Source organism: Zingiber officinale, chromosome 4A, assembly GCF_018446385.1.
Source record: "Zingiber officinale cultivar Zhangliang chromosome 4A, Zo_v1.1, whole genome shotgun sequence".
Classification (NCBI taxonomy): Eukaryota; Viridiplantae; Streptophyta; class Magnoliopsida; order Zingiberales; family Zingiberaceae; genus Zingiber; species Zingiber officinale.
Genome location: NC_055992.1, coordinates 126731693 through 126758916, shown reverse-complemented (window position 1 = coordinate 126758916; position 27224 = coordinate 126731693). Strand labels below are relative to the sequence as shown.

The 27224-nt window shown below is 37.0% G+C and overlaps 2 protein-coding genes, 1 long non-coding RNA gene and 1 other non-coding gene across 6 annotated transcripts; 2 read left to right on the top strand and 2 right to left on the bottom strand.

The window, feature by feature from the left end:
* Nucleotides 1-588: 588 nt before the first annotated feature.
* LOC121971054 lies at nucleotides 589-5503 on the top strand. Of its 3 annotated transcripts, none has more exons than XR_006109064.1 (4): nucleotides 589-761; nucleotides 1470-1587; nucleotides 2023-2102; nucleotides 2233-5503. It is a non-coding gene; the product is annotated as an uncharacterized LOC121971054 (long non-coding RNA). The 3 variants fall into 3 exon arrangements; XR_006109063.1 differs by having other exon boundaries at nucleotides 2023-2326; nucleotides 5204-5503; XR_006109062.1 differs by having other exon boundaries at nucleotides 2023-5503.
* A 7923-nt stretch (nucleotides 5504-13426) lies between these two features.
* On the top strand, nucleotides 13427-15813 carry LOC121971051 (protein PLASTID MOVEMENT IMPAIRED 1-like). Its single transcript, XM_042522130.1, has one exon. It carries the CDS (start codon nucleotides 13450-13452, stop codon nucleotides 15682-15684), a length of 2235 nt encoding a protein of 744 aa, XP_042378064.1. The 5' UTR covers nucleotides 13427-13449; the 3' UTR covers nucleotides 15685-15813.
* Nucleotides 15798-18885, bottom strand: LOC121971053 (uncharacterized protein At4g15970-like). The gene is made up of 4 exons (XM_042522131.1): nucleotides 18492-18885; nucleotides 18035-18400; nucleotides 16372-16853; nucleotides 15798-16177 (listed from the first exon to the last, which is right to left on the bottom strand). Exons 1-4 carry the CDS (start codon nucleotides 18783-18785, stop codon nucleotides 16135-16137), a joined length of 1185 nt encoding a protein of 394 aa, XP_042378065.1. The 5' UTR covers nucleotides 18786-18885; the 3' UTR covers nucleotides 15798-16134.
* On the bottom strand, nucleotides 17076-17179 carry LOC121973875. Its single transcript, XR_006109787.1, has one exon. It is a non-coding gene; the product is annotated as a U6 spliceosomal RNA (small nuclear RNA).
* Nucleotides 18886-27224: the final 8339 nt, after the last annotated feature.

The following is a 27224-nucleotide window of genomic DNA, read 5'->3' as shown; positions in this document are numbered from 1 at the left end:
ATAGAGAATCATGTGCCACCTCTACAAGTAAAGAAGGTATAACTATTTCAATTTCAAATAATAAAAATCACATTATATGCTTTGAGTGTAGGGAAAAAGGGCATTACAAGAGTAAGTGTCCTAAATTGGCCAAGAAAAAGGGTCAAGTGACACCCAAGGCTAAGGAGAAGGCCAAGGAGGTTGGCCCCGTGACAAAGAAGATACTACAAGAAAACAAGGCTTCAGAAACAGATTTTTAAAACAGAATTAAAATACGTTTTAAATTATAGTCAATAAAAAATGAATTTAATATGGAATTACTAATCTATTATATTTAAATAAAATATAATATATAAAAAAAATTTGAGACAGAATTTAAAACAAACTCAAAATGAATTTATAAAATAAATATTTATAAACAAAAATATATATAGATTTGAAACAAAATTTAATACGAAATTTTGTTTGTCAACAAATCCATTTATATATTTTTAAACGGAAATAAATTCTGTTTTTAATTTATATAAATAATAAAGAAATGTATTAAATTATTATTTTATTTTATTTTATTTTTATAAAACACCTAAATCTTGCTTACATATTATCGTTGTCTTCCCTCGTGACATCCCTTCCTCGCCGATTCTGCTTTCTTCTTCTCCTCTTATCTCGCTAACTCCTGTTTAGATATTCTCTTTATTCTTGCTCGCAACTGCTTTCTTGCTGCTTGTATCTCACCGGCTTCACTCCTCGCTGACTTCGTCTATTGCTCTCTCTCAAAAAAGGTAATCCCTAATTTCTTCTTCTTATCTCGCCGCTTTCTTCTTCTCGCCGACTTCATCTATTGCTCTCCATCTTTTGTATGTATTTATGTTCACCAATGATTTACAGATTTCCTCTTTTAAAACTTCTATCTCTTTCTTAAGAAAATAAATTTCCAGATTTTTGTCTTGCAAAGATAACTCGATTTCTATGAATTCAATTCTGAGTAACTCTATCTCAACTAGCAATGTTTCCTTTTCTCCATTATGTTCCAAGCCAAAAAGATTTCTCTGCTTGGAAGGTTGACTCTTCATATTTGAATTACTGCATTTCTCTTATGATGTTTTTTTGCACTGCTTCCTCTTATGAAGTCTTTTTGCAATGCTTCCTCATAGTCCAGGGGCGGATTTATAATTTTGCTGAATGCATTTCGAACTAGTTCATGCTTACTTTGTTAAAAGAGGCACTATGAACAATGACAGGTAGTAGGTAATTCTAGAAGAATATCTTCTTCCAAAGTCGGATTGCAGATTTATATTCTTTCAAAATTTCTAGCATTCTTCATTTCTTCTTTCCTCTCTCGTTTTGTTTGTTTGTTATTTTGGAGGAAGAATTTGTTTAGTATATGCATGCTTCATACATTCAGTGAGTTGAAGCAGTTCGATCCAAGTTGCTGCCGAGTGTCGTCAAAGCCTTGTTGATATCTTATTAGAGGTTTTCTAAATTGCCAGATTTTAGTATGTGGATCAATGGATGTGAATTTGTCTCCTTCCCTTTTTGCAACAACTACGCCCTCCTCCTTCCTCACTCCGCACTCCGCAACAAGCAAGGAACCTGTATCAAATTCAGGTAACCCTAAACTTTTTTTTTTCTATTCCACAAAAAAGATGGGGATGTGACCGCTTGCATTGCCCGACGAGGTAGCCTCCCAAGCGTCTGACCACGGCATCGCTGCCTTGCAAGGCAACGATGTGGAAGCCTCACGAGGCAGTGCTAGGTAGCGACGTGGCCGCTCGCGAAGTAGTCGTTGCCCTGCAAGGCAGCGAGATAGCCACCTCGCGAGGCTTCCATTTGAGGCATTGCCCACGTTCATTATTTTCAAAGATAGGAAGCCATTTGACCTCTTTGTAAGATATATCTATAATATTTTTAGTCTTTTGTGTTTCTGCCTTTTTCCTAGATGGAGGTGCAAGAGCATGTTTATCCTATTGTAAATGTTATTTGTTATTTGCCATAAATTGTAATAGTAGCACACATGTTTGACTAAGATACATCCTTTTGTAGTGTTAAGGAAGGAGCTATGGCTTCTAACCCGATTATGGAACACATTAAAGTGCATTGATAGTGAACCAATAGCTTATCAAGTAAGATTTCTAAGACCAATTTGATCTACTTGTTTAGCAGCCTGCTTGTTGGCTTTGCATTTTAAGTTTAGTAGATTTTTTTTTATGGTTATACTTACCTTTTGATAGCTTCTTGCTTGATTTTAAACAGTTCTAGATAGGTTTTCTTTATAAGTTATCAGATTCAGGAATTTGATAGAGTGAGTTACTGCAGCAGAGAGCAGTAAAGTTTATATGTAACAAAGGTATGACCTTCTGTTGTGCACCGAGAGTCCAATTTACCTAGCAATATTGAGTATTGTTACATTAAAATTTTCAAAATTTTGAAGGTTGTGCCATTTTGCTCTGTTGTCTTTCACCTTGTTTATGCATTTTGATTTATTGTATCAACAATACTGGTAAATGACATCATCCCATGACCCATATCAAAAATTGTTATGTGGATATTAAATATATTAATTTCTCTACCTTGAGAAACTTGACTAAACTCAATTACTGTTATTTATGTTATCAGTTTGTTTTCAACAATGAAGTTTTTAGTTGTGAGTTGAACGTCTCATACTTGAAGATCACATATTCTGAGGAAAAGCATGTGCACTTATAGTTCTAAGTAACTTTTGGAATTGGAGTAGTCCTTTTATGTATTAGATGGTTCAAATTTTTTTTTTAAATATCTGTCTAGATTTAAGTTGGTTTATTAGTTCTAGCTATATTTTGAACAAAGTTCTTGTAGATTTTCTAAGGGAAGGATAATCCAATCACCATAGATACAACGTATAATAATTGTTTTCGTTACTTAATATGTGGCCCTCCCAAACCTAAAATCCTGGATCCACCCCTGCTCATAATAATCAAAAACCTTTGAAGTTTTCACCACATGTATGAACTCGATCATGTTAAAAGAATATTAGAAACCTTACTATGTATACTGGAGCATGGAGATTATAATATTGCTTATACCATGTGGATTGATGAGCAAAATAAGCAGTATCATGTGAAAACACTCATTAACATCCATGCAGTTTATATACAACCTAAGCTAATATTGCATCCTGAATAAGATTATTTGATTTTGATCTTCGTTTTGAACAAAGTGTAATAAGATTATTTGGTTCGTAGTGTACTATTGTTTTTGGCAATTTTCTGCAAAGAGTTAAACTTGATTTTGTATTCGATCTTAAAGATAAATTGATTCAATTTTTGGCTTTATACCTTTTACTATTGTTTACTGCTGTTAGTAGTGAATATAGATTTTTTCTATCGTGAGTTTTTGTTGTACTGTTGTTCACAAATGTTTCACTATTGCCTTTAATTATATTGGTTACCGTATAGTTCAAGTGCATGTGCTTATCTGTGTGCATATGTTCTTTGCTATTTGTGTACAACTATGAGAACATCTAATATATGCTTGTGCAAGATGAGATGTTGCATTTGCCTTTGTATATTGCAAATTGTGTTTACTGCAGAAATTGTCTCAAGATGAGATGTTACTGCAGAAGCTGTAGAAATCGTACTGCAGAAATTGTGCAAGATATTAGATGCACAATATCTTGCAGAAATGTGCATCTCATCTTTGCAGAAATCGTACTGCAGAAATTGGGCAAGATATTAGATGCACAATATCTTGCAGAAATGTACATCTCATCTTTGCAGAAATTGTTACTGCAGAAATTGTGCAAGTTATTAGATGCACAATATCTTGTAGAAATGTACATATCATCTTTGCAGAAATTGTTACTGCAGAAATTGTGCAAGATATTAGATGCAGCTTGTGCAAGATGAGATGTTACTGCAGAAATTGTGTTTACTGTAGAAATTATGTTACTACTTTTGTCTTTGCTGAATTCTGCTATTGTTACTGCAGAAATTGTGTTTACATTCTGTTACTGCTATTGCTAATGTTGTTTGTATTATTGCTAGTGTTTACTGCTATTGCTAATCTTGCAAAAATGTTGTTTGCATAGTGTAATCTGTACTACATAATGCTGTTCACTGCAGAAATTTATTGTTCACTCCTATTGTCTTAGCTGAATTTTGCAGAAATTTTATTTACTAAATTTTAATTGTTAAGCCTAATCCCTAGCCCAATTTGGCCAAATTGCAAGCTCTTCCTGACTCGATCTCCTTCAGTCAACTACTTTTCTAATCAAGGAGCAATTTAGTTTAAAGGACTAGTAGACTTTTGTATTTGAATTTTTTTTTGGTGCCCATTTAGCCCGTTCAATTGGGTTTTAGTGGTTTAAATGAGCATGAACTTGTTTGTACGAAATGGTAGATTGTGCATCACAAGTATAGGATGGATTTGCAATTACATACATAGGTGTAGCTGTTTCATGCCTGTTTGACTTAATCTGATAGATATTGTGATTTTATTGGGCATTGCATTGTTGGAGCATGACTCATGCACTTCCAAACATTTTATTTGTGAAAGATTGAATTGATTATTCTAGAGATTCAACTTGTCTGTGTGAAGTATGTGCTAGATTCATCAACAACTATTTCTAGCTATCACTTATCTCTATACTTGTTGAATCCTGATATCTGCTTCCTTCACAACTAAATATGTATACAAGCATCCTCCTGGTGTTATCTGACTATTGTATGCCATTCCATTTACTTGCAACAGACCTGTACCTCTAAGTACTTTTCCTGTTGTCATTTTTCTCAACTATTGTGGCAGGTAGGTTCCTTTCTCTCAAAATGCAAATTGTGATGGCCGATATGGTTGTCCTTGTATCCTTTTGAACTCCTTTGAGTTTGTATGTTTCGACTAATATGACTCTTGTTGCCACTATATACTTTGCCCAGAAACAAAGCCAAGTTTGACACTCTTTTTGTTGCGTTTGTTGTTGTTTATTGAATTTTACTGCTGTTGTTTACTGTGATGTTTACTAAATTTTATTTTATTTACAGAAATTTGTCACGTTTGTTATTTTCTACAAAAAATTTATTTGCATAGTGTAATCTGTACTGCATAGTGTTTATTGTTGTTCACTTCAGAAATTTGTTGTTCATTTCAGAAATTTTGTATACTAAATTTTATTTGTTGTTTACTATAATTATCTTTTGTTGAACTTTTTCTTGTATTTTCTTTTGCTGAATTTTTTATTTATGTGATGCAGGATGTCAAATAGAGGGACAAAAGATATTGGTTCCAGCAAAGGAAGATCAAGGGGGAGAGGTCGACAAAGAGAAGAAAAACTTATGGAGGAAGATAGACAAAGAGAAGAAAATCTCAAAGAGATGGTTCGTAAGATGATTCAAGAGGCGGGATATACAAATCATTTGTATCCAGGAGGATCTAGTCCTCGTGAGCGTCGCGATAAACGAAATAAAAATTAGATTTAGTTAGATAATATGAATATTTGGATGATGTGATATTTTTGGATTAAACACTAATTATTTCAAATATTTTTAATTTATTTGAAATGTGTGATTATTTCTGCTAAAATAATATGTAGATGAGAAAAAAATATAATATAATAAAAAATTATTGATAAATTTAAATATGAATTTTGTAAACAGATTTATAAACAAATTAAAATTATTTTTGATATGTTATTTGAGACAGATTAATAACAGATTTAAAACAAAATTAGAGATGAAATTTATATACGAATTTATAAACATGATTGTAAACAGATTACAATTATATTTAATATATAATTTGTGACAGACTAATGATAGATTTAAAACAAAATTATAAATGAATGTTATATACGGATTTATAAACAAGATTGTAAATGGATTATAAATAGATTAAAATTATATGTGTTATATAATTTGAGACAGACTAATAACGGATTTAAAACAAAATTAGAAACGGAATTTGTTTTCAAAAATAATTTCATTTGGTCAAATTAAAAACAGATATATAAACGATTTTTCAATCCGTTTATGAAATTAGAGACAGAATAGTTCTGTCTCAAAATTAGCTACGGGGCTTTCAATAACGGAATGTTGAGACGGAATATTCCGTTTCAAATATTGTTTAGAGACAGAAAAATGGCCTTCAGAAACGAAATATTTCGTCTCTAAAGCCCTGTTTTCTTGTAGTGAGAGTAAGGAGCACATGTGTATTTCTTGTGCCATCAAAAAGAATATTATCGGAGCCAATGTCTAAAGGGAAAGAAGCCGGGCAAAGCCAAAGGAGGAAGCTCAACTCAAGGGGGAGCTCTCAAGAGCAAACTCAAGGTATTATTTATTGAGTCTATTCCTTTAAGTCATGATAAAAAGCATGCTAGGTCTAGTTTATATCATTTTAATACTATTTATCATGAAAATAGCAAACATGATAGAGTTAAAGACAAATATATAGCATATCATCCTAAGACTATCACACCTAAGGCTAGGAAGGTAGATAACTTAAGAAATAACCTTAAGGATGTTAGACACTTGCGTAAGAAAAAGAATGCTCAAGGATTTATAGAAAAATCAAAATCTAAAGATTTAAGATTGGAAAACCAAGCCTTGAGGTCAAGGTTTGACAAATTAGAAAAAGCTCTAAAAAGAATGAAAAATATTCTAAAAGGGTAAAATGAGCATAACCTAAATTTAGGAACACAAAAGCCATCAAATGGCCGTAAAGGATTGGGATACAGACCTAAGGCCAAGAAGAATGTGGCTTCATACCATAGGATTCCATATAGTTATGAAACCAACCCTAGATCTAGGGGTCAAGTCAAAGATACAAGGGAAGTTATCCCTAGAAATATTTTTGTCAAGACTAATATGACTAAGATTTCTAAGAGGTTAAAGAACGTCACCAAGAATGTCACAAGGGAAGCTATCCCTAGAGTTGACCTAAGTGAGTCTAAGTGTGATTAAGGCTTCTAAGAAGTCGAGGAAGGTCACTAGGAAGATATCTAAGGAAGTCATCTCTAGTGAATACCTAAAGCATCCAAGGAGCACTAATAGGTTTTGGGTTCCTAGGAGCATATTCTCTACACCCTAGATGGATTTAGAGAGTGTCAACTCTAAATGGGTAGGGTGGTTAACCCAACCTTGATAAAGTTGACACTTGGAGGTATTTTTAAGGTTTTTGTTAACCTTTGAAAATGAAAAGGATTAATTGATTGCTCTTTGGGAGAATAAAGTGTGTCAAAATATGAGGATTTAGACTTAATTTTAATTGACACTAAGTAGGAAAAAGAAAAAGAAATGTCAAGTTGAGTTTTGACATTTTCTTGAGAAAATGGGGGCAATCTAGATTAATTTTAAGCTTAACTAATAATTAAGGATACTTAGATACATTATCTAGGTATATTTTATTTATGCTAATTGCCATAATTTCTTGCTCATTATATGCCATGACATCATATTATGCATTCATTTTCATATTATGGAAAATAAATAAAAATATCATGTCATGTCATACATATATCATGTAGTTATAGCAAGTTTTCTTTTGAAAATCACTTATGTTGATGTATGCCATAAATCATCATGCATTATTTTAATTTTCTTATAATAAGGACAATGACATTTACTAACAAGTGACATTCTAGGTAGATGTTCATAAATTAAAATGCCTAGATAGATATGTATGATCTCTAGTTTAGAGCAAAATCAAAATCTACATCTCACAAAAATTATAAGGTGATTTGTATGTGTTTTAGTGCACATTAGATACAAGTGAGATGTTAGGATGATAAACAAGATTCAAGATGTTGACTTAGTGCATCTATTTGAGTGTTGATGTTATCACAACACATAGTTATGTGCCCTTCAATCATTGGAAAAGCTAATGTACAAGTTATGTGCATTGAGCCCAAAGAACATGGTTGGAAATTGGTTTTGAAAATTATTTTAAATATACTTTGAAAAACCTTGGTGAAGGCTATTTTTGATAGTAATCATCATTGAAAATTTAGACACAAAACTTGAAAGAAACATTGAAGTTTTTACAAGTTTCTAATTTTATGTAAATATTTGAAAATAAGGTGTATTTTCTTAGAAAACTATTTTTTCATGATAATATATACCCTAAATAATGTCTACAAGAATTTTCAGGATTTTTAGAATTTTATAAAATTTTTAGGACATTTCTGAATTTCACTGAAATTGGATTTCAAGAAGTCAGAGCTCCAATCGATTGGTTGATCGATTCAGGCAGCTTCTCCGTGAACAGAAGCTCGCGGAATCGATCGTTGAATCGATTGAAACAGATTCAATCAATTGAGTGTCAACCCAATTGATTGAAAAGATTGATTTTGATTGAAAAAGTCTGATTTCAGCACTTTAAGCCATTTTTAGTCTCTTTAACTACTTATAACCCCTTGGAATATATTTATATATATATTTAAGGGTAGTTTTCATGATGAAAACAAGGAGAAATGGTTAAGAAACACTGGGTTAAAGTTTAGGATAAGGTTAGTTTCAATATTAAATTTTTTAAACTTCAAAACTTCAAGTTTTGAGTTTCCTAAATGTTTAGGGATTCCAAGTCATTGTTGGTACAATGACAAAAGTTTGGAGCATGTCTTTAGAGGGAGTTACTCTTTAAGGACATAAAAATTTATTTTTTCAAAAACCATGGAAGATGATTAATCTTAGTTGGAGTAAATGCTGAAGGTTGAGTATTAAAAAATAATGGAGAGTGAATATCCTCATTGTTGAGTTGTAAATGCTCTAAGATGAGCATTATGAAGTAGATTAATGCTCAAGGGTGAGCATTAGATACAATGAAAGGTATGAAACTTTCATTGTTGGAATGATGAATACTCTAGGATGAGCATTGTGAAGTGCTTAGTGCTCAAGGGTGAGCATTGAAGATAATAAAGGGTATATGATCTTCATTGTGGTGTTGTGAACAACATGTGAGGTTGTGAATAATGTATGAGTAACTTTTCAGGAGGAGAGTTTTTGATGTGTGCCAAAAGGCGAGAATATAGGATTTAAGTTAGACCTTCATTACCTAAAGAGGGAGTTTGCCCTCTAGGAAAGGGAGAGAATGAAGGACATCCTCATTCATACTTTGGCATGAAGGGAAGTTGAGGCTATGAGATTAGCCTAACTTAAAGGTATTGTCAAACATCAAAAAGGGAGATATTATTGGTGTAATTTTCCCCAGGTCAGGTTGACCAGGTTGACTAAGCTTGAGTTGGCTCAAGCTTGAGTCTTGATTTGGATTTCGATGTTTTACAATATATGGAGATTGCAGATGCAATCGTCTATTTGGGGAGATTGTTGGTACAATTCTCCTCTGGTCAAAGTTTTACCAAGTTGACAAGAAAAAGATTCAAGTAGGTCAAGATTGACCGGATACTTTACTGGGAAAGTCCTAACTGGAGGTTAGGCAAGGGTAAGTCCAACACGAAGGTTGGCAAAAGTGGAAACTCCAAGTGGGCCAGTGTTGATCGGACATTTGGTGTGAAAGACCTTGTGAGTGAAGCTAAGCAGTTGGGAAATCCTGGTGAGTGAAGCCAGGTGAAAGTCCTCATGAGTGAAGTCAGGCAGATGGAAAATCCTAGTGAGTTAGATTAGGTGAAAGTCCTGGTAAGTGAAGCCAGACAGTTGAAAGTCCTGGTGAGTGAAGCCAGGCAGTGGGAAAGTCTTGGTGAGTGAAGTCAGGAAGGTGAAAGTCCTGGTGAGTGAAGCCAGACAGGTGAAAGACTTGGTGAGTGAAGCTAGGCACATGAAAATCCAGGCGGGTCAAGGTTGACCAGACACCTGGTGTTGGGAAGTCCAACTAGGTCAAATGATTGACCGGATACTTGGCACAATGAAATCCAGATGGGTGAAGGATGACCAGACATCTGGTAGAAGGAAGTCCAAGTGGGTCATGGAGGACTGGACACTTGGCATGAGACAGTAAGTCCAAGTGGGTTAAAGTTGACCGGACACTTGGCACCAGGAGAAAAGTCCAAGTGGGTCAAATGATTGACCGGACACTTGACAAAAAAGTTCCAACAGGTCACGATTGACCAGATGTTGAGTTGGGAACCTTGGACTTGAGTTAATCAAGTCAAAGGGAGGTCAATCAATCAACCGATCGATTAAACCATAATCCAATCGATCCACTGATTGATTGGAGGTGTGCTGCGAGTGAAGACTGACCTAATCGATCGGTCGATCGATTGGGAAGCAATGCCACGAGTACAAAAGGGTCCCTAATTGATCAACCAATCAATTGGGCACCGCCAATCGATCAAGAGATCGATTGGGGTTGGATTTCTTGTGTGAACGTGAGAATGCTGAATCGATTGGTCGATCGATTCAAACCTTTTCCAGTAGAGCACAGAGGTGCTCTGAATCGATCGACCAATCGATTCAAGCCTCCCCAATCGATTGGGATATGACCGTTGCGTAGGTAGCGAGCTTTGGATGGCTGGGATGACACGCATCTCATGTGGCAATCGATTGGGAGCAAGCCTAATCGATTGGGAGCCCTAGAGTCGCAGTGTATAAAGCCGTGGCGAGCTTTCTTCTCAACATCTCTTCTCTCGAGTCTTCTTCGAGTGCTCACGCGACTTTCCTCACTACTCACCGCTGGACTTAGAGCTTGGAAGAGAAGTGTTGTTGCACTTTCCAAAGGGTCCAGAGGCATCTTCATTAACAAGAGATCAAGCAAGAAGAGGTTTCTCATTTGTATTCTTGTATTTTCTTCTTGTGTGTGTTGTATCTTATTGTGTGAGTTCTGTACAAGGCTTATCCACCTTCGGTAGTTACTGAGAAGGAGTATTTTTCATAGTAGAGAGCGTGCCATGTGTAGATCCTTGGATTAGTCACCTCTTCTTGAGGTGAATACCAAGTAAATCCTAGTGTTAGCGTTGTGAGTCTTGTTTCGAGTTCTATCTGTTGAAAATCAACAACACTAAAGCAAGCAAACGAAGAGTGACAAGCTATTCACCCCCCCCCCCCCTTCTAGCTACAAATCGACCCTAACAGAAGGCACCCTGGAGTAACTGAAGGGGCCTTAGAGTGTCTTGAAGGCGCCTTCAGAAGGATAAAATTTGCAGATTATGGTGTTTATCGTGATTGAGATGTAGGGGATAAAATCTTTAGTTGGAGGCACTTCAGATAGTGTTGGAGGCACTCAATGCTTTATAAAAGAGTTGTTCGAGCAGCCCTTTCTACCAAACTTCAATTGACAACTTCTCTCTTGCGCGCTACTCCAAAGATGACACTACGATTCTGTGACGTGACTCTGACGACTGAAAGCCTGAAACTTCTAATCCTTAGTTGTCAGTATAATTTCAGTTATAGCATTTAAATTATTATACTTGTAGTTATTCGAATTATTAGTAAATTGTCCAAAGTAACACTTAACGGGTGTAGGTCTTAGAGTAGGAGTCGTCACAAATTTCGAACCAAGTAAAAAATAAAGTATTAGCATTTGTTTTCTTTTACTTTCTATTTCTGCTCCATTATTTTGATTGATTGTTTTACGAATAGTGAAAAAGTACGAGCGTTATTCAACCCTCTCTAGTTTCTAGCGCTTTCGATCCTACACATTCATGTTTAGGGTTGTAAATGAGCCGAGCCGAGTCGAGTTTTGGGGTGTTTAAGCTTGTTTGATAAGATAACTGAGCCGAGCCGAGCCGAGCTTAAAATGAGCCAAACTTTTGAAATGTGAGCTTGTTTGAAGCTTGGTTTGAGCTTGGTTTGTTTAGATGTTATCGAGCTCTCAATTCAAGATTGACTTGAGTTTTGTTCGTTTAGATATTATCGAGCTCTCAATTCAAGTTTGTTTGATTGTTTGAAACTTTTAGTTATTTGATTGGTTATTGAGCTTGATAATTTAAATTTATTTATTTATTTTATTATATTATATTATTTATTTAGCATATTGAAATGAATTTTATTAATGAATATTGTTCACAAACGTTGTTTAATTACGAATATTATTCACGAACATTAACAAGCTGAACACATATGTGTTCAAATTTATTTGTTTAGTTTAACGAGCTATTCAAGCTTATTTATTTAATTAATCTTATGTATATTGAATAAATATAAACAAATTCTTATCAAGTAAAATATCAAATTTATTCATGAATACTAAACAAATTCTTATCAAGTAGAATATCAAATTTATTCATGAATACTTGATTCATTTACCGTTATAATTGTTAGATGTGGCAAAAAGGCGATTCGCTCGCCCCCAGCGCCCCCCGTCAACCCGTCCCTAGGCCAACACGGGTGACTACTAGCCATTAGTGCAAATGGCCAAGACATGGGGGAGGTTATGCTCGGTCACGCCGAGTTTCGACCCCAAGACTTTATGTGACAATATCCCATGTTTTAATCATCGCATCGTCCTGAGGAGACCAAATTTTTTCCATTATAATTGCTAGATGCTATAAGTCAAACTTGTCATGTTATAACAATTAAGATTTAATATAAATTTATCATATTCATATAACTGCATAACTGACTTAGTTTTAATGCCTAGTAATATATCTGAGGATAGTTACGTTATTTTAGGACAGATGGGATGTACTTTTGATTAGAAAACCCCATATATGATGATTAGAAAAAACAAAGGCGCTCCCAACAAACTTTAATGAACACTTTGCTCGAAACTTTAAGAAAAAGATAGAAAGACAGAAAGAAAACGAAACGTTTTTGCCTGAAAAAAGTGGTGCAGTTTCAGTAAAGTATATGAACGACTGATCAGGCAACATGAAGACAATGTCTGCACGCTTCAGAGCTCCTGAGAAGAACTGCAATCGCCAGTGCAACAACTTGATGCTTCACTTTTTCTTCGAAGAGCTTCACCGTTGAATCGCGAGAGAACGGAATTAATGGCTCGATCAGGATTCGTTTCGTCAACTAGGTTTCTGGACTGCAAGCTTTTTCTCCCCTGCGTCAATGGCGGGTGGCGAGGACACGCTCTATTGCCAGAATCCATGCAGGAGTAACTCTTCATTAATGCGCCAACGTCGACGACCTCTGTTACCGCTCTGTTACCGCCACGTTGATGCGTCTCCGCGCCGCTCGTTGGAAACAACCACCGCGCACTTCATTGACACCTTTGCCCTCATAGTTCAACTAATTATTTTTTTTCTTATTTTAACTCTAATAGTTTAAAATATTACATTTTACTACTCATAATGTACAAGATATGATTAAGATACTTTTGATTTTAACTTCTTAAAATATAATTTTTGAAATAAACAGAAAAAAAATTTAAAATTAAAATAAAAATATTTAAAAACTAAATGTTCAAGAATATTTTTCAAAAATTATTTTATAAAATATAAGATAAACAATGAAATATTTTGAAATCTGAGGATGAAATTTAAAATCCAGATAAAAGTATAGGGGCAAAATGAATTTCTCTATGTTATATGTGTATATATATATAAAGCATTCTGCGTTCAGCTTCTTCCTCCAAGACAGGTTGATCTAGTAAGCTTCTTCGATGGCGGATCAGGACGCAGAAATCCTCCGAGAGCTCGAAACTCTGAACAGATCGCTCTCCAAGACTCTCAGTTCCCGCCGCGCTGCCTCGCTCGTCCTGCCCCGCTCCTCCAACACAACATCTGCCCGCGGGGTGTACGCAGGCGGACCTCAGATCGTCGGAGAAGCCTCTCGGTACGACCTTGGAAGCTTCTCCTCCCGACAAGAGTCTCCCTCCGCCTGGCTCGCACTCGGACGGAAAACCCCACACGGCGTGCCTGGGAAGGGTGAGGAACCGACCGAGTCCAGCGAGAGGCGGCGGGGGATATGGAACTGGAAGCCTGTGCGCGCTCTGGCTCACCTCTCCATGCGCCGAGTAGTATGCCTCTTCTCCGTTGAGGTCGTCGCGCTCCGGCATCTGCCGGACTCAGTCGACGGGCTCCGCCTCTCTGTCTCCGTCCGGAAGAAGGAGACGAAAGACGGGTCCCTCCAGACGATGCCCGCCCAGGCGGCGCAGGGCCGAGCCGAGTTCGAAGAGACTCTGTTCCTCCGGTGCCACCTCTACTACGCCGGGGGCGTCGGCACCAGGAAGCCTCTCCGGTTCGAGCCCCGCCTTTTCCTGATCTCCGCTATCGCCGTCGACGCGCCTCACCTAGACTTGGGGGCCGCCGCCGTTGACTTGAGCTCCCTGGTCAAAGAGTCCATCCAAAAGAACTTGGAGGGGCACCGCGTCCGGCAGTGGGACGTGGCCTTCCCGCTCTCCGGGACGGCTGCCGGCGGAGAGATGGCACTCAAGCTGGCATTTCAGATCATGGACGACGGAGGCATCGGCATCTACAAACAAACACAGTACTCGCCCAAATCAAACAGCGGCATTGCGAGAGACCTCGAAGCAAGCAAAGGACTGATCTTTGATCAAAAAGAAGACCTCGACCTCCCCGAGTTTGAAGTCATCGACAAGGGAGTGGAGATAGCGGCGTCGGAGAATGACAACGCAAGGACCTCTAGCGTCTCGAGCGAGGTCGTGAAAGAGGTGGTGCATGACCGCGCTCAAAGAAGCAGAGCAAAGGAGCTTCATTTGATTGCAAAGGAGCTTCAAGAGCTCGAGATGCTGATAATGGCGGACGCTACGGAGACAACAAAGCCTATTAGATTGGACACAGAGGAGGAATTAGTCACGAGGGAGTTCCTCAAATTGCTCGAGATCGGAGATCATAAGGAGCCCCAGTATGACGAGCACAACGACCTTGCTAATCTCACTCCAATTTACCTCGTTCCAGATCTTGGAAAGAACTTGGGTTGCATAATTCAGACGAGCGATGGAGGCTACTTGGCATCGATGAATCCTTTGAATACACCAGCGTCAAGAACAGAGACTCCGAAGCTTGCCATGCAAATTTCCAGAGAGTTGATCGTCGAAGACGAGAAGTCGACGAGTGGGTTTGAAGTGTTCCGCAGGGTAGCATCCGAAGAGATCTGCTCCAAACTGCTCTCCTTGGCAGCCATGGACGATTTGGTGGGCAAGACGGCAGAGCAGGTGGCGTTCGAGGGTATTGCATCCGCCATAATAACCGGCAGGAACAAGGAAGGAGCAAGCTCCAGCGCGGCCAGGTCGATCGCCATGGCGAAGAAGATGGCTACAGCGATGAACAAGGGGAGAAAAGGAAGAACTAGTCTAAGTGAGGAAGCAGTGACCTTGGATGAAGTCCTATGCATTGCCCTGCAGAAGATAGAGGCCATGGCAGTGGAAGCGCTGAAAGTCCAGGCGGAGATAGCCGATGAAGAAGCTCCATTAGAAGCTCTGCCTCCCGCCGACACACTCAATTTGACCGTTAAACCCCATGATTGGTGCACAAACTGCAACAGAGCTACAATTCTAGTGGTGATTCAGCTGAGAGATCCAGTAAGGGGGTACGAAGCAGTAGGGGCTCCCTTCATAGCCACGGCGCAAGCAGTCCCTCCAACGGACCAGGGCGAAGCACTAGAGGAGAGGAGGTTCAAGCTAGAGAGCGTTCATGTGGGAGGTCTCAAGTTGGGGTCCGACAGCAAGATCAGGAGTGCATGGGACGGCGAGAAGCAGAGGTTGACGGCCATGCAATGGCTGATGGAGAATGGAGTGGGGAAGGCGGCTGGTGGAAGAAGAACAAGGAAGCAAGCGAAGAGGAGCCGAGATTTTGTGTGGAGCTTTTCTTCAAGATTCGTGGATGGCATGTGGTTAAAGCACGTAAGAAACCCAAATTTAATTACTTGTTCCTAAGAAGGAAATTGTTGATGTAATGTGAGGAAACTGATATGTGCATGTGTGCTATTTATCAGTACGTGGAATTAGGGAAGACATGAGCAATTTGGATTATCTAATACTAAAATCTCTGGTACAAGAGCTGCATGACAAAGCTTCTCATTTCATTAGTAATGGAAAATTACATGATCCCGACAACAATGTATCTTGTCTGCAAACAAGCAGCTAAAATATGACACAAGATTTAACATGGGGCAAAGGATACACAACAGTATTTGGCATCAGCCAGTCAAAATGAGCACCATAGAACCCTAGCATTTTGCTTTCCCTTACCTGATAAATATCCTGATTCCAAAGCTTGATTGTTGCGGTATTCATCTAGGAAAAGAGTTGGATGATAATTGATTTCGGTTTCTTTTTCTCTTTTTGAGTTAACAGGAGAATGAATGCTGTCAAACATAATGTGAGTTAAGGTTTCTTTTCCTTCTTGCTGAAAAAACCTGGTGGTATTCTGCAATCAGAAATGCATTTAGTGTGAGACAGCAAGTTTAGCAACAAAACAATTGAAAACAGTTTCTGCATCATAATCGAGTTGTAGCAAGAGACACGTATGAGACATAAAGGGAGGCATCACAATTAAGAGATATCTAGCATTGAAGAAAGCAATCAGAATTACAAAAAGTTTTGAAGGGATTTGAAGTTTACCTGCAACTTTGAGGTACACTCCATGAGAAATTGCTAGATATCCTTACATCAGGTGGCAGAGATCTAAACTTTCTCCAGTCATCAAGCATTGCTCTTAGATCATTGATCTTTCTGTGCAACCCGATACAGCAGTTTGCATGCATTGTGCACACCTTGTTAAAGTTTCTACTTGGCTCACAGAACCCTCCAAAGCGCTCGGTGCTGAGGAATCTTATTTTCACTCCTATGTCTTGAGTATGTTGGTCGAACTTGATAATGTTAAGCACATTCTGCTCATGAACTCCAGGAAATCTGGTACGCGAGGAGTACCAATATTTGAAAAATTCTATGCTTCGGTTGTTGGGTCTCGCATAATTGAATCCATTGTTTGGCCAATTCTTTAGATTGGTAGGATCACCCAAGAAATTGTCACAGGAGATCTGGAAATCTCCATCTGGATAGAAATAGGGGAATGGATTTCTGAACCACATTACATCTACATCCTGCAGCAAAATCAGCAATTCAGTTGATTTTGTTTCAGCATCAGACAAAAATGTTGTCCTAACTCTAGAAAAGCATAATATGTTTCGGTTCATCGATATCATAAAGGTACCAGAGGCTTCCATTGCCCATTTGTTGACCTCAAGTGGTTAAGACAATTATGAACAAGATAATTCAAACAAATACACACAACCATGAAATCTTATATGACTTCTGAATGTATAAAGGCTACTCTAAATTTCTCAATTTGTGAGTGTCATCAGCCAAAGGGACAATGCTAATCTTCTATTTATATTTCCAATTTTTACAGAACATCTCGCAAAAGACAAGGCCATCTCAATTTTGTTGTAACCACTCACATCTTGTTCTCTACATTTAGCCTGTGAAGAGGTTGTCTAATTTGAAGGCTTGATTTAGATCTGTTCCTGAAATATTCTTTCCATATTAAGAACAAAATATCCTTGTTCATCGACATTTAAAATTTCAGCTCAAGTTCAAGCCAAATGCTTATTATTCAATTGTTTTGAAGGGTAACTCATGTAGTATCCTCCAGGCTAAACGGCTAAGGCATATGAATGCTGTCTATCTAGTAAACATATGAATCATACAATATCTAGCTAAAACAAATCTACTAATCCATGTGCAAACTGCAACTCTGTATGGTCCTGGAGGTTCTCAGTTAAGTCTGCAATTACATAAAACAAACTACGACAATCTGGCAATGTGCCAATGTTATTGTTTTCCAAGGGACTTAAAAATTTTAAAGCTGTTACAGCTTGGATGGTCTGTAAAGCAATTGAAGAAGGAACATTATTAGTTTAATGTCAGAAATTGCATAGAGTAATAGATGCAAAAGCATATGCTGAAACGACAATCCTTCTGTGGTGTTTTGGCACTTTGCCAGGTCTGCTTCATCAGTGATGTCTCATTGCATACGGAGCCACAAATCATAAACTACATGATAGATTTAATAATTAACTTAACTAGAAATAATCAATATAAAAAAAAACAGAAAATTTGGATCTTGAGATTAATCATTTGATTTTATTTTGTTGCCGAATCGTATTATTTGTTTTGATTAAAAAGTGTTTGGATGGATTGACAAGAGATAAATGAAAAGAATGTTTTTTCTTCCTGCTAATGGCACGAACAGTAGATGGAGAGGAGAGGTCGCGGAACTCACCGAGAAGACGAAGCTGAAGCCTTTTTCAAGCACCAGGCGCAGAAAATCAAGCCGCGCCCACATCATGTCCAAGTACTCGGGCGAGTTGAACACCTTCTCGCCGGAGAAGTCCACTCCCTCAACCGTGAAGTCGAAGCAGTGTCGGTGCACTGCGACGCACCTCTCGTACGCCTTGCCGTCCACGGCGACGATGACCAGGTGGTTCAGCAGTTCTCTGGTCCCTTTCCCGGTGCGGAAGCTCTCCAGAAACACGTCCAGCACGGACCCGGGAGTGGACCAGAACGCGTTCAGGGAGGTTATTATCACCGTGTTGTCTGCGGTGGCCGCCTCCCTCAGAACCCTCTCTAGCCTCATCTCCTGGCTTTCCTGGCAGCACGATATAACGTCATTCCCATCGGAAACCCTAGAAGAAAAAACGCATCTTTTGAGGGGGCAAAACAGAGGCAAAACAACTCACTGAAGCAGTCTGCAGCAAAGGTGACGGATCTGGAGGAACGGCGGGGGGAACAGAGCTCGCTGGTTCATTTCGAAGCTCCGGCCGGGGATTTGAACTCGGATGCGGGTCGGAAGGGGCCAACTGCTTCTTCGGGACGAAGGGAGGGGCGCCAATGATATCGACGCGGAGAGAGGTCGGGGGAACGAGAATGGCTGGCGTGGCGGCGCGGTAGATCAGGTTGAACGAGAGCACGATGACCGCAAGAAAGAGCAGCGGCGAGAGACACCGGTGGAGGACGGAGTCCGCAGCTTTCATCCCGATTCCCGAGGGCAGTGATGTCCGCAACACTCCCGCACCCAAAGCTAGTTCCTTGCGCTCCCATGAAGCTAGACGGCATTGGCGGAAGGAGTATAACTAGTCCGCAGGGAAAGCTCTATGATTGGCAGATGACAGGGCTTAATCGTCCGCTCGATGTCGGTTGGGCATTCAAATCGGGCCCCACCGGTTCCGATTATAACAACAACAAAAAATAAATAAACAAATATATATATTTGACATTTGTTGTCTGCTACCGTGTTAACTTATGGATTCTTCACATTTCTGTGATCACGTGCTTTTAAAATAATGTCATAAATCTGAAAATTAAAATTACGGCAATCTACCATCTTGTATGTAAATTTTTAAATTTATCAAAAAAAAAAATGTAAATATTTTATTATTTATCAAATATCACATCTTTTACATTACTATTTTTTTCATTCTGCATTTTTAATAAATTTAATTATTTTTCTTTTTATTTTCTCTATTATTTTTTTTTCTTTTTTTATTTTCTCTATCATTTTTTTTCTTTTTTTTTTTGTCCTCCTATGCATTCAACATCTATTCTCTTTTATTTTATCTTTTGTCTTTCCTCTCTTTTGTACGCCGATTCCTCTAAAAATACTTTAACATCCTCGAGAAGTCGAAATAAACAATACATAGTATATTTAATTTCTTTGCAACTCTAAAAATCCACAAGAATTGAAATAGATACAATCAGAGATTTTTAGGTATATCAGTAGGTTTTGACTATCTTTAGGTCCATCAGTAAGATTTTGATCAAAATCCACTGATGGACCTAGAGAAATCCGATTGCACTCATTTTAGTTCCTGTGGGTTTCTAGAGTTACAAGGAGTTCAAATATACTATTCATTATTTATTTTGACTTCTCGAAGTTGTTAAAATATAAAAAGAAAGAATCGCCAAAATTCTTCACGTTGAGTCTGATATGGAATCATATCAGGCTCAACGTGGATTTTATCCAAAATCCACTGATAGACCTAGAGAGCTCTAATTATATCCATTTCAATTTCTGTGGATTTTTGGGGTTGCAATAAGTTCAAATATACTATCCATTATTTATTTTGATTTCTCAAGAGTGTTCAAATATTTTTAGAAGAATCAGCGTACAGAAGAGAGGAAAGAAAAAATAAGAGAGGAAAGAGATTAGATGTTGCATGCATATGAGGAAAGAGAAAAAAGGAGAGAAATGATAGAGAAAATAAAAAGAAAAAGTAGTTAAATTTGTCAGGAAGGTAGAATGAGAAGAGCACTGTAAAAAGGTATGTCCTTTGATAAATAACAAAATAGTATATATTTTTTTTTATAAATTAAAAAACATACACACATCTTTTTGGTAAATTGCTATTAAAATTTTATTATCCTCTACTGTTGTAAAAATATTTGAGAAAAAAAAAATCATCTCAATATATTTTCATTTTAAAAGAGAGAGGTGCTTTTAGCACCCCTCTAACACGATTCCTTCTTGGCTCCATCTCAAATTTTAGAATTGTTTACTCTTATGCCCTTATTCGTTTTCCTTTTTTTAAAAATTTTGTTTATTTTTTATTGGTTTTGTTTTTTTAACTAGTTTTTTAATTTTTATCAATTTTATTTTCCTTTTTGAATAAATTTTTTATTATATGTTTGTAATCTTTTGTTTATTTTTTAGTTGTAGATTTTAGAAATTATTATTTATAAAAATTTAAAAAAGTGTAAAAATATTGATCAAAATAAAAATTATATATATGAAACTAACAAAAATACTAACAATTAATAGTAAATACATTTATAGTTTAGGAATAAACTTTTTTTCAAACGAAGAGTACATGTAATAATACACAAAAATAAATACACAAAGATATATAAAAATAGAATTTTAATCAATATTGCCTCCAAATTCTACTCTCGACGAGTTTAGTAATGTACCTATTACTTCGTACTACAAATGAATATGTGCCCTATAACAAGTGACTCATCCTTTATCTTCGTACGATGAATGTTGCCACCACCATGTTTGAATGGGTGGTACAAGGTAATGAGGATGTAAGAAAATTTGCACGAAGTGATTACCAACATGGGCAATAGCTATTTCTCGACACTCTTAGTTTAGAATTGGAGGAGTTATTAATGACAAGTGAGTAAAACAACTACCAACATTCTCACCAAATGTATGCAGTATAAAATTATACATTGATGCAATGACAATTTTCAAAGGCATAAACTCCATCTAATACATTTCTGGTGCCTACGGCTCTAACCAATTTAATGAGAATAATAGATTGACTACCAAATTTCGATCTGGATAAAGTTGATCATATATATCCTTATTTTGTTGAATCTCTTCTATAAGCTCGAATCATACTTGAAACCAACCTTCTTCACTATACCGAATTAGTGCAGCTATTGCCTTGAATCCACAATGACCGTCGGGTTGAACGTCAGCAGTGTGAGAAATAAAATGCTACAGAGGCATAGGTAATTTCTCAATATAAGTATCTTAGATGGGTAGAACTGGAGAGTGATCATGAGTCATTTGAGTATTGCGAACCTTGGACCCCCTTCCATATCTTCCTCTCCCTCGAGATGTTACAATTAGTTGAAAGACCCTAAATTCTGAAGTGGGTGCATCTGCAAAAGAAGGTATGTGACGTCTACTTTGCTCATCTCTACCTGCAAGTCGACCTCTATATTCTGTGTTGTACGAAGGGGCTCGAACTAAACTTTGAGATGAATCTAGCATATCGAAAACTTGTCTATCATATGCTCTTGCATATGTGGATCCATCTCATCTAATATCTCAACAACATGGGATGTCCTATTGGGTCGTACTTTCTCATCATTAAACTGATGTTTGTGCATAGACAATCTCCTCCAATAAGCGTTAATACTCTGTAGCGGAATTGAAATGAAAAAGTAACGATAATGTGCAAGATCGTGCTCTCATGATAATCCGTATATAATTTTGATAGAACAGTTACATCTGCTGGCTAGCTGGTGAGATGCTTCCTCAATGCATTTTAGCTTACTAGAATTAACTCCATCACCTCTAATGAAATCCGTCATCTTATTTGATTGAAAATGTCATCATGTAAATGTTGATGGCATGGAATGTTGAGAGATCTCTCGAACAACTTCTTAATATCTCTGAACTGAATTCTCAACATCTTATGTATTTTTTCAAAATATGTTTGTAGAGATGATATGATATCTCCCAAATATAACTTCAGTCTCGCATGTGCAGATTCTGTCCTGTAATAAAAAAATACATTATGTTTTAATAATGAAAAGAATTGAAATAGTACAATAATGAGCAAAATTGAAATAATAAAATTATAAAGTGACTATACATTTGATTTGAATTGCTCCCGAGGTGCATACATGTATCAACCCATGCTAAAACAAACAACTCTTTTTAAGGATGCAACCATGTCTCCCAAAGGTAATTTAGAATACCCTCAAATCGTTGATACTTATCGCGCATGACATCCCACTTCTGTTGATAATGTAGGATCGAAAAGAATTTAGATATCTCCACAATGACATGATATTGTCCACTTTGGGCCTAAGCCCTCATGGTTTTGCTCTTGGGCTCTCCCCAAAAGGCCTCATGCCAATGGAGATATCTTTTCTCTTATAAACTCATGATCTTTCCCATGTGTTTCCAATATGGGACTATCTTTGCAACCTTGCAACCCCAACAATCCCCCCTCAAACAAAGGACCATAGGCTTCCCACGTCTGATCCTCGACCCACCAGGTCTTCCTGCCCCTCGGTCCACCCGACCTACTAGGACTTCCTTGCCTAGCCGCAACTAGGACTTCCTGCCTGGTGCACCCACCAGGTCTTCCTGCACCTCGGTCCACCCGACCTACTAGGACTTCCTTGCCTAGCCGCAACTAGGACTTCCTGCCTGGTGTCTGGTCCTCTTGATCCGAACATAGGAGCCTCCACTTTCTTTGTTTGAGGTCAATATTGTACCCACATGGTTCAATCAGACCATAGCTCTTCTGGCAGTCCGGGCTCGATACCAATTGTAGGATCGAAAAGAATTTAGATATCTCCACAATGACATGATATTGTCCACTTTGGGCCTAAGCCCTCATGGTTTTGCTCTTGGGCTCTCCCCAAAAGGCCTCATGCCAATGGAGATATCTTTTCTCTTATAAACCCATGATCTTTCCCATGTGTTTCCAATATGGGACTATGTTTGCAACCTTGCAACCCCAACAGATAAGACCACTGTGTTGATGAATTAATGAGTGAGTGTCATAGTGCATAAAAACGTTGTCACTCCACACCAACTATAGGGGCACATTTCTTTATTACACATTGGTTTATGTGTCAAATACAAAGGATGTGACTTGCATTGGGAAACACATGTTTCAATGGCATTAATAGGCGTCAAATTCCGATCTGAAACAAATACCAATGGCAACGATGCCTCCTTTTCAACCATCCACTTCTTTAAGGTACTTAATGTCCATGTTAGTTGCTCTGTTATCTCATTACTAAGATATACGAACATAAGTGAGTAAGTTCATATTGTGGATGTGATACCCACAACTTCCAATAATAGTATTCGATATTAATTGATTTTGTATGTGACATCAATGATCAACACAAAAGAAAAGTTGACAGACAACTCTAGACTTTTTGGATAAACCCAAAGAATATTTGTGATTTCGTTGGTGTTTGGATTTGTGCAGTAATTATGGAGGTATTCTTTCTTAATTAATTGCTCTGAAACATACTAAATAGAATTTAGGTCATCTCGTTTAGCGGATTGTTTGTAAAAATGACATTGCAAATGCTTTTGATCCCCGTAGTGTTTGATGGGTCTATTTCCTTCAAAATACTAAGAATTTCACGAGGTGTGATGCTATTAGCCATGTCGAAAATAAATTCTTTCTCTATTGGTTTTAACTTACATAGATACTCATGACTATCAATATATTCTATTGATGGATGATTATTAAAATCATAGACAACTCTTAGACCCCACATCACACCATTTAGAGGTATTGGTATACCTTGCAATTCAAATGAGCATTCACATTTTTTAGACCCAATATTTTTTTTAAGGATTGACCATCAATTAGATATCATGGTGGTTTGTACTTTAATTTCCACCTCTTTCACACATAAGATGACACTTTGGCAGCTTGTCACCTTTTAAATTAGTAGAATTTTTAATAACCACTACAATACCATTCTTCAGACCAATTGTTTTCGCCCAATTTATCATATATTCTCTACTTTTAAATATTTATATAAAAAATATAATAAAGATGTATACGTATGACATTATCCAATCTTAACATAATTTCTCTACTTATAAAATAAATAACGAATATGCATAAAATAAAGATAATAACTAACCTGATCTGTGGTAAATTCGACTGTACAATCGTGACTATTGTTGGAGATACTTTCTCTACTAGAAACATCATTCTCAATTGACCAACTATCTGAAAATAAATCCAAATAGTCATCAATAATTTTCTTCTATGAATTATGAAAAGTAATGACTAAGAAGATAACTATGTTTTAAGAAGATTTAAGGAGAGGCTGAGAGGGAGATAGTAGTGGAGGGAGGTGTGACTGAAGAGTGACTGAAAATGAAGTGTGAGAGGAGGATTTAAAGAGGGAGGTTCTGACATGTGTCAAGAGTTGAAGGGTGAGTAATTTAAGTGGAGGGAAGGTTTTGATATGTGTCAAGGGTTAGAGGGGATAATTTAAAAGAAGTGAGGTGTTTTGACATATGTCAAGAATTGGAGGATGAGTAATTTAAAGAGAGTGAGAAGTTCTGACATATGTCAAGGGTTGGAAGGGGGGTAATTTAAAAGGAGGAGAGATTTGACATGTGCCAAGGGTTGGAAGGGGTAATTTAAAGGGAGGAGAGGTTCTGACATGTGTCAAGAGTTGGAGGGGGTAATTTAAAGGCAGATTAATGTTTTGACATGCGTCAAGGATTGAGGGTTGGTAATTATTAGAGTGTATACTAAAATCCTAGCTTTTGTAAACATTTATTTTTGAAATAAAAGAATCACATTGGTCAATATCTGCATTTATTTGTTAAATGTAATTGTTCAATTAATTTATATAGTAGATAATATGGAGTGTGGTGTCACACTCAGAATATCATGTTGTCGGTTCTCTATAAATTATAAACAGTTGCTCACGACTAAGATAGAAAGGAACAAACTATCAGAATAGTCGTAGTATAATTAAGTATTAGTTTATCTTGACTAATAAATTACACTGATACACTTTAAATGTATTGAGTAGGACCATTTAGGTAAGTTCTTTTTGTACTGACTTAATAAAAGAACTAGACCTTAGTTATTATGGAAGTGTGCGCTCTTAATCCTAATATAATAACAAACATATATATTTAATATTTATTTCTTTGACTTATCAAAGGGTGAGGTTTAGCTCGATAAATCAATATGCCCGATAAGTTGAGAAATGATATTACTTATAGTGTGTGTTGTTGATTATAGAAGGAATCTGTGTCCTAGTTATCTAGGTTGAGAATGTCCCCAAGAGGAGCTCATAAGGATTGTCATGTTAAACCCTGTAGGTGGACTTAGTCCGACATGACAATGAAGTTGAGTGATACTACTCTTGGAGCTAAATATTAATTAAGTGAGTTGTCAGTAACTTACTTAATTAGTGAACATTCGTAATCTTAAACACAGGGAGACTAACACACTCATGATAAGAAGGAGCCCATAATGTAATTTGGGATTGGTGCGGTAATGCGATAATAACTCTCTAGTGGAATAAGTTATAATCGATGAACTTGAGTTGTGTGTTCGGGGCGAGCACGAGATACTCAAGCTCATCGGAAGGCTAAAACCAATTTCTCCTCTAGGTCCCTGTCGTAGCCTCATTATAGCCTCAAGTCCATCCAAATGTAAAGCTCTTCTTGGTGTCCAAGAAGTGGGCCGGTCCAATGCTTGGTGACCAAGCAAGGGCCGGCCACATCCTCTTTATAGGGGTCGGCCCTTTGCTTGGTGACCAAGCATGAAGGAGCCGGCCACAATATTCAAACAAGGAAGGTTGTTTTTGAATTTTTAAAATCTTCTCTTTGTAGAAAACTATAAGTTTTAAAAGAGAGATTTTAATTTAAAAAATTTTCCTTATTTGAATTTGGCCACATGTTTTAATAGAGAGTTTTAAAAGTTTTAAAACTTTCCTTTTTTAACCATCCTCATGGTTTAAGAAAAAAAGGGAGAAAAGTTTTAAAATTAAAATTTTCTATCATCATGTTAAAAAAGAAAATTTTGTAAGAGAAGTTTTAAATTTTAAAACATGGTTTTAATTTTTAGAACTTTCCTTTTTTAACTCTTACTTTAGGAAAGAGAGCTTGTAAAATTTTATAAGAGTTTTCTTATAAAATTTTATAAAAAATATATTTCCTTTTTCCCCTGGATGAGGTGGCCGGCCACCTTGCTTGGTGCCCAAGCAAGTGGCCGGCCATATTAAATTATTTAAAATCATCACAAAATTAAAATTGGTGATTGATTCAATTAAGAGGAAAGAAAAGGAAAAAGAAAAAGGGAAAAAGAAAAACTCTTGGATGATTTTATTTTTTGTAAAAAGTTTTTCCTTATTTGTCTTGGGCAAGTAATATAAAAGAAGGGGTGAGGGGGCTTTATGAGACACAACTCTTATTCTCTTGCTTGGAAATCTCTTGGTGGTCGACCCTCTCTCTTCTCCCTTTTCCTTTGCTCTCTTCTCCTTGGTGGTGGTGGTGGCCGGATTTTAGAGGAAGAGGAAGGAAGCTTTTTGGGTGGTGTTCATCTTGGAGGATCGTTGCCCACACGACGTCCAAGGCGAGGCGAGGAATACGGCAGAAGATCTCGAGGTCATTAGCTTACAAAGAGAAGGTATAACTAGTAATTTTCTTCCGCATCATACTAGTTATTTTCTTTGTAAGAATTCTAAATACAAGAGGCAATTAGATCTAGTTTATCGAATTTATTTTTCGAGTTTGTGTTTTCTTCTTTTTCGAATTTGTGATTCGATTGTTCTTTTTTGTTAACCTAGAGTTATTTAAGGAAATTAAATATTAGCTTCCCTTAAAAGGCTTTGCCTAGGTGGTGGTGGTTGCTCTCATATCCAAGAAGGCCATATGTCTCGCTATGCAGTTCTGGAAGCCAATTTTGGAAATTAATATTTAATGAAATTAATAACTTAGGTAGATTTGAATCAATAGTGTTAAGTTCCGCTTGCGATTCAAATCTAAACCATTAAGAACAGATAAGTTAAATTTGGAATCAATGATGTTAAGTTCCGTCTGCGATTCCTAATTTAACTTCTAAAGAACACAATAGGTTATTTAAGGAAAAGTTCAACACTTGTACAAAAATTTTTGTACAGTGGAATCAGTACGTTTTCCTAGGATTAACCAATAGTAATTTAAA

Coding starts and splice junctions, on each gene's coding strand:
- LOC121971051 (XM_042522130.1), top strand. CDS start 13,450: ATGGCGGATCAGGACGCAGAAATCCTCCGAGAGCTCGAAACTCTGAAC.
- LOC121971053 (XM_042522131.1), bottom strand. CDS start 18,785: ATGAAAGCTGCGGACTCCGTCCTCCACCGGTGTCTCTCGCCGCTGCTC. Junction 16,854..18,034: donor GCTTCAGCTTCGTCTTCTCG/GTGAGTTCCGCG, acceptor ATTTTGCTGCAG/GATGTAGATGTAATGTGGTT. Junction 16,178..16,371: donor AGTGTACCTCAAAGTTGCAG/GTAAACTTCAAA, acceptor TTCTGATTGCAG/AATACCACCAGGTTTTTTCA.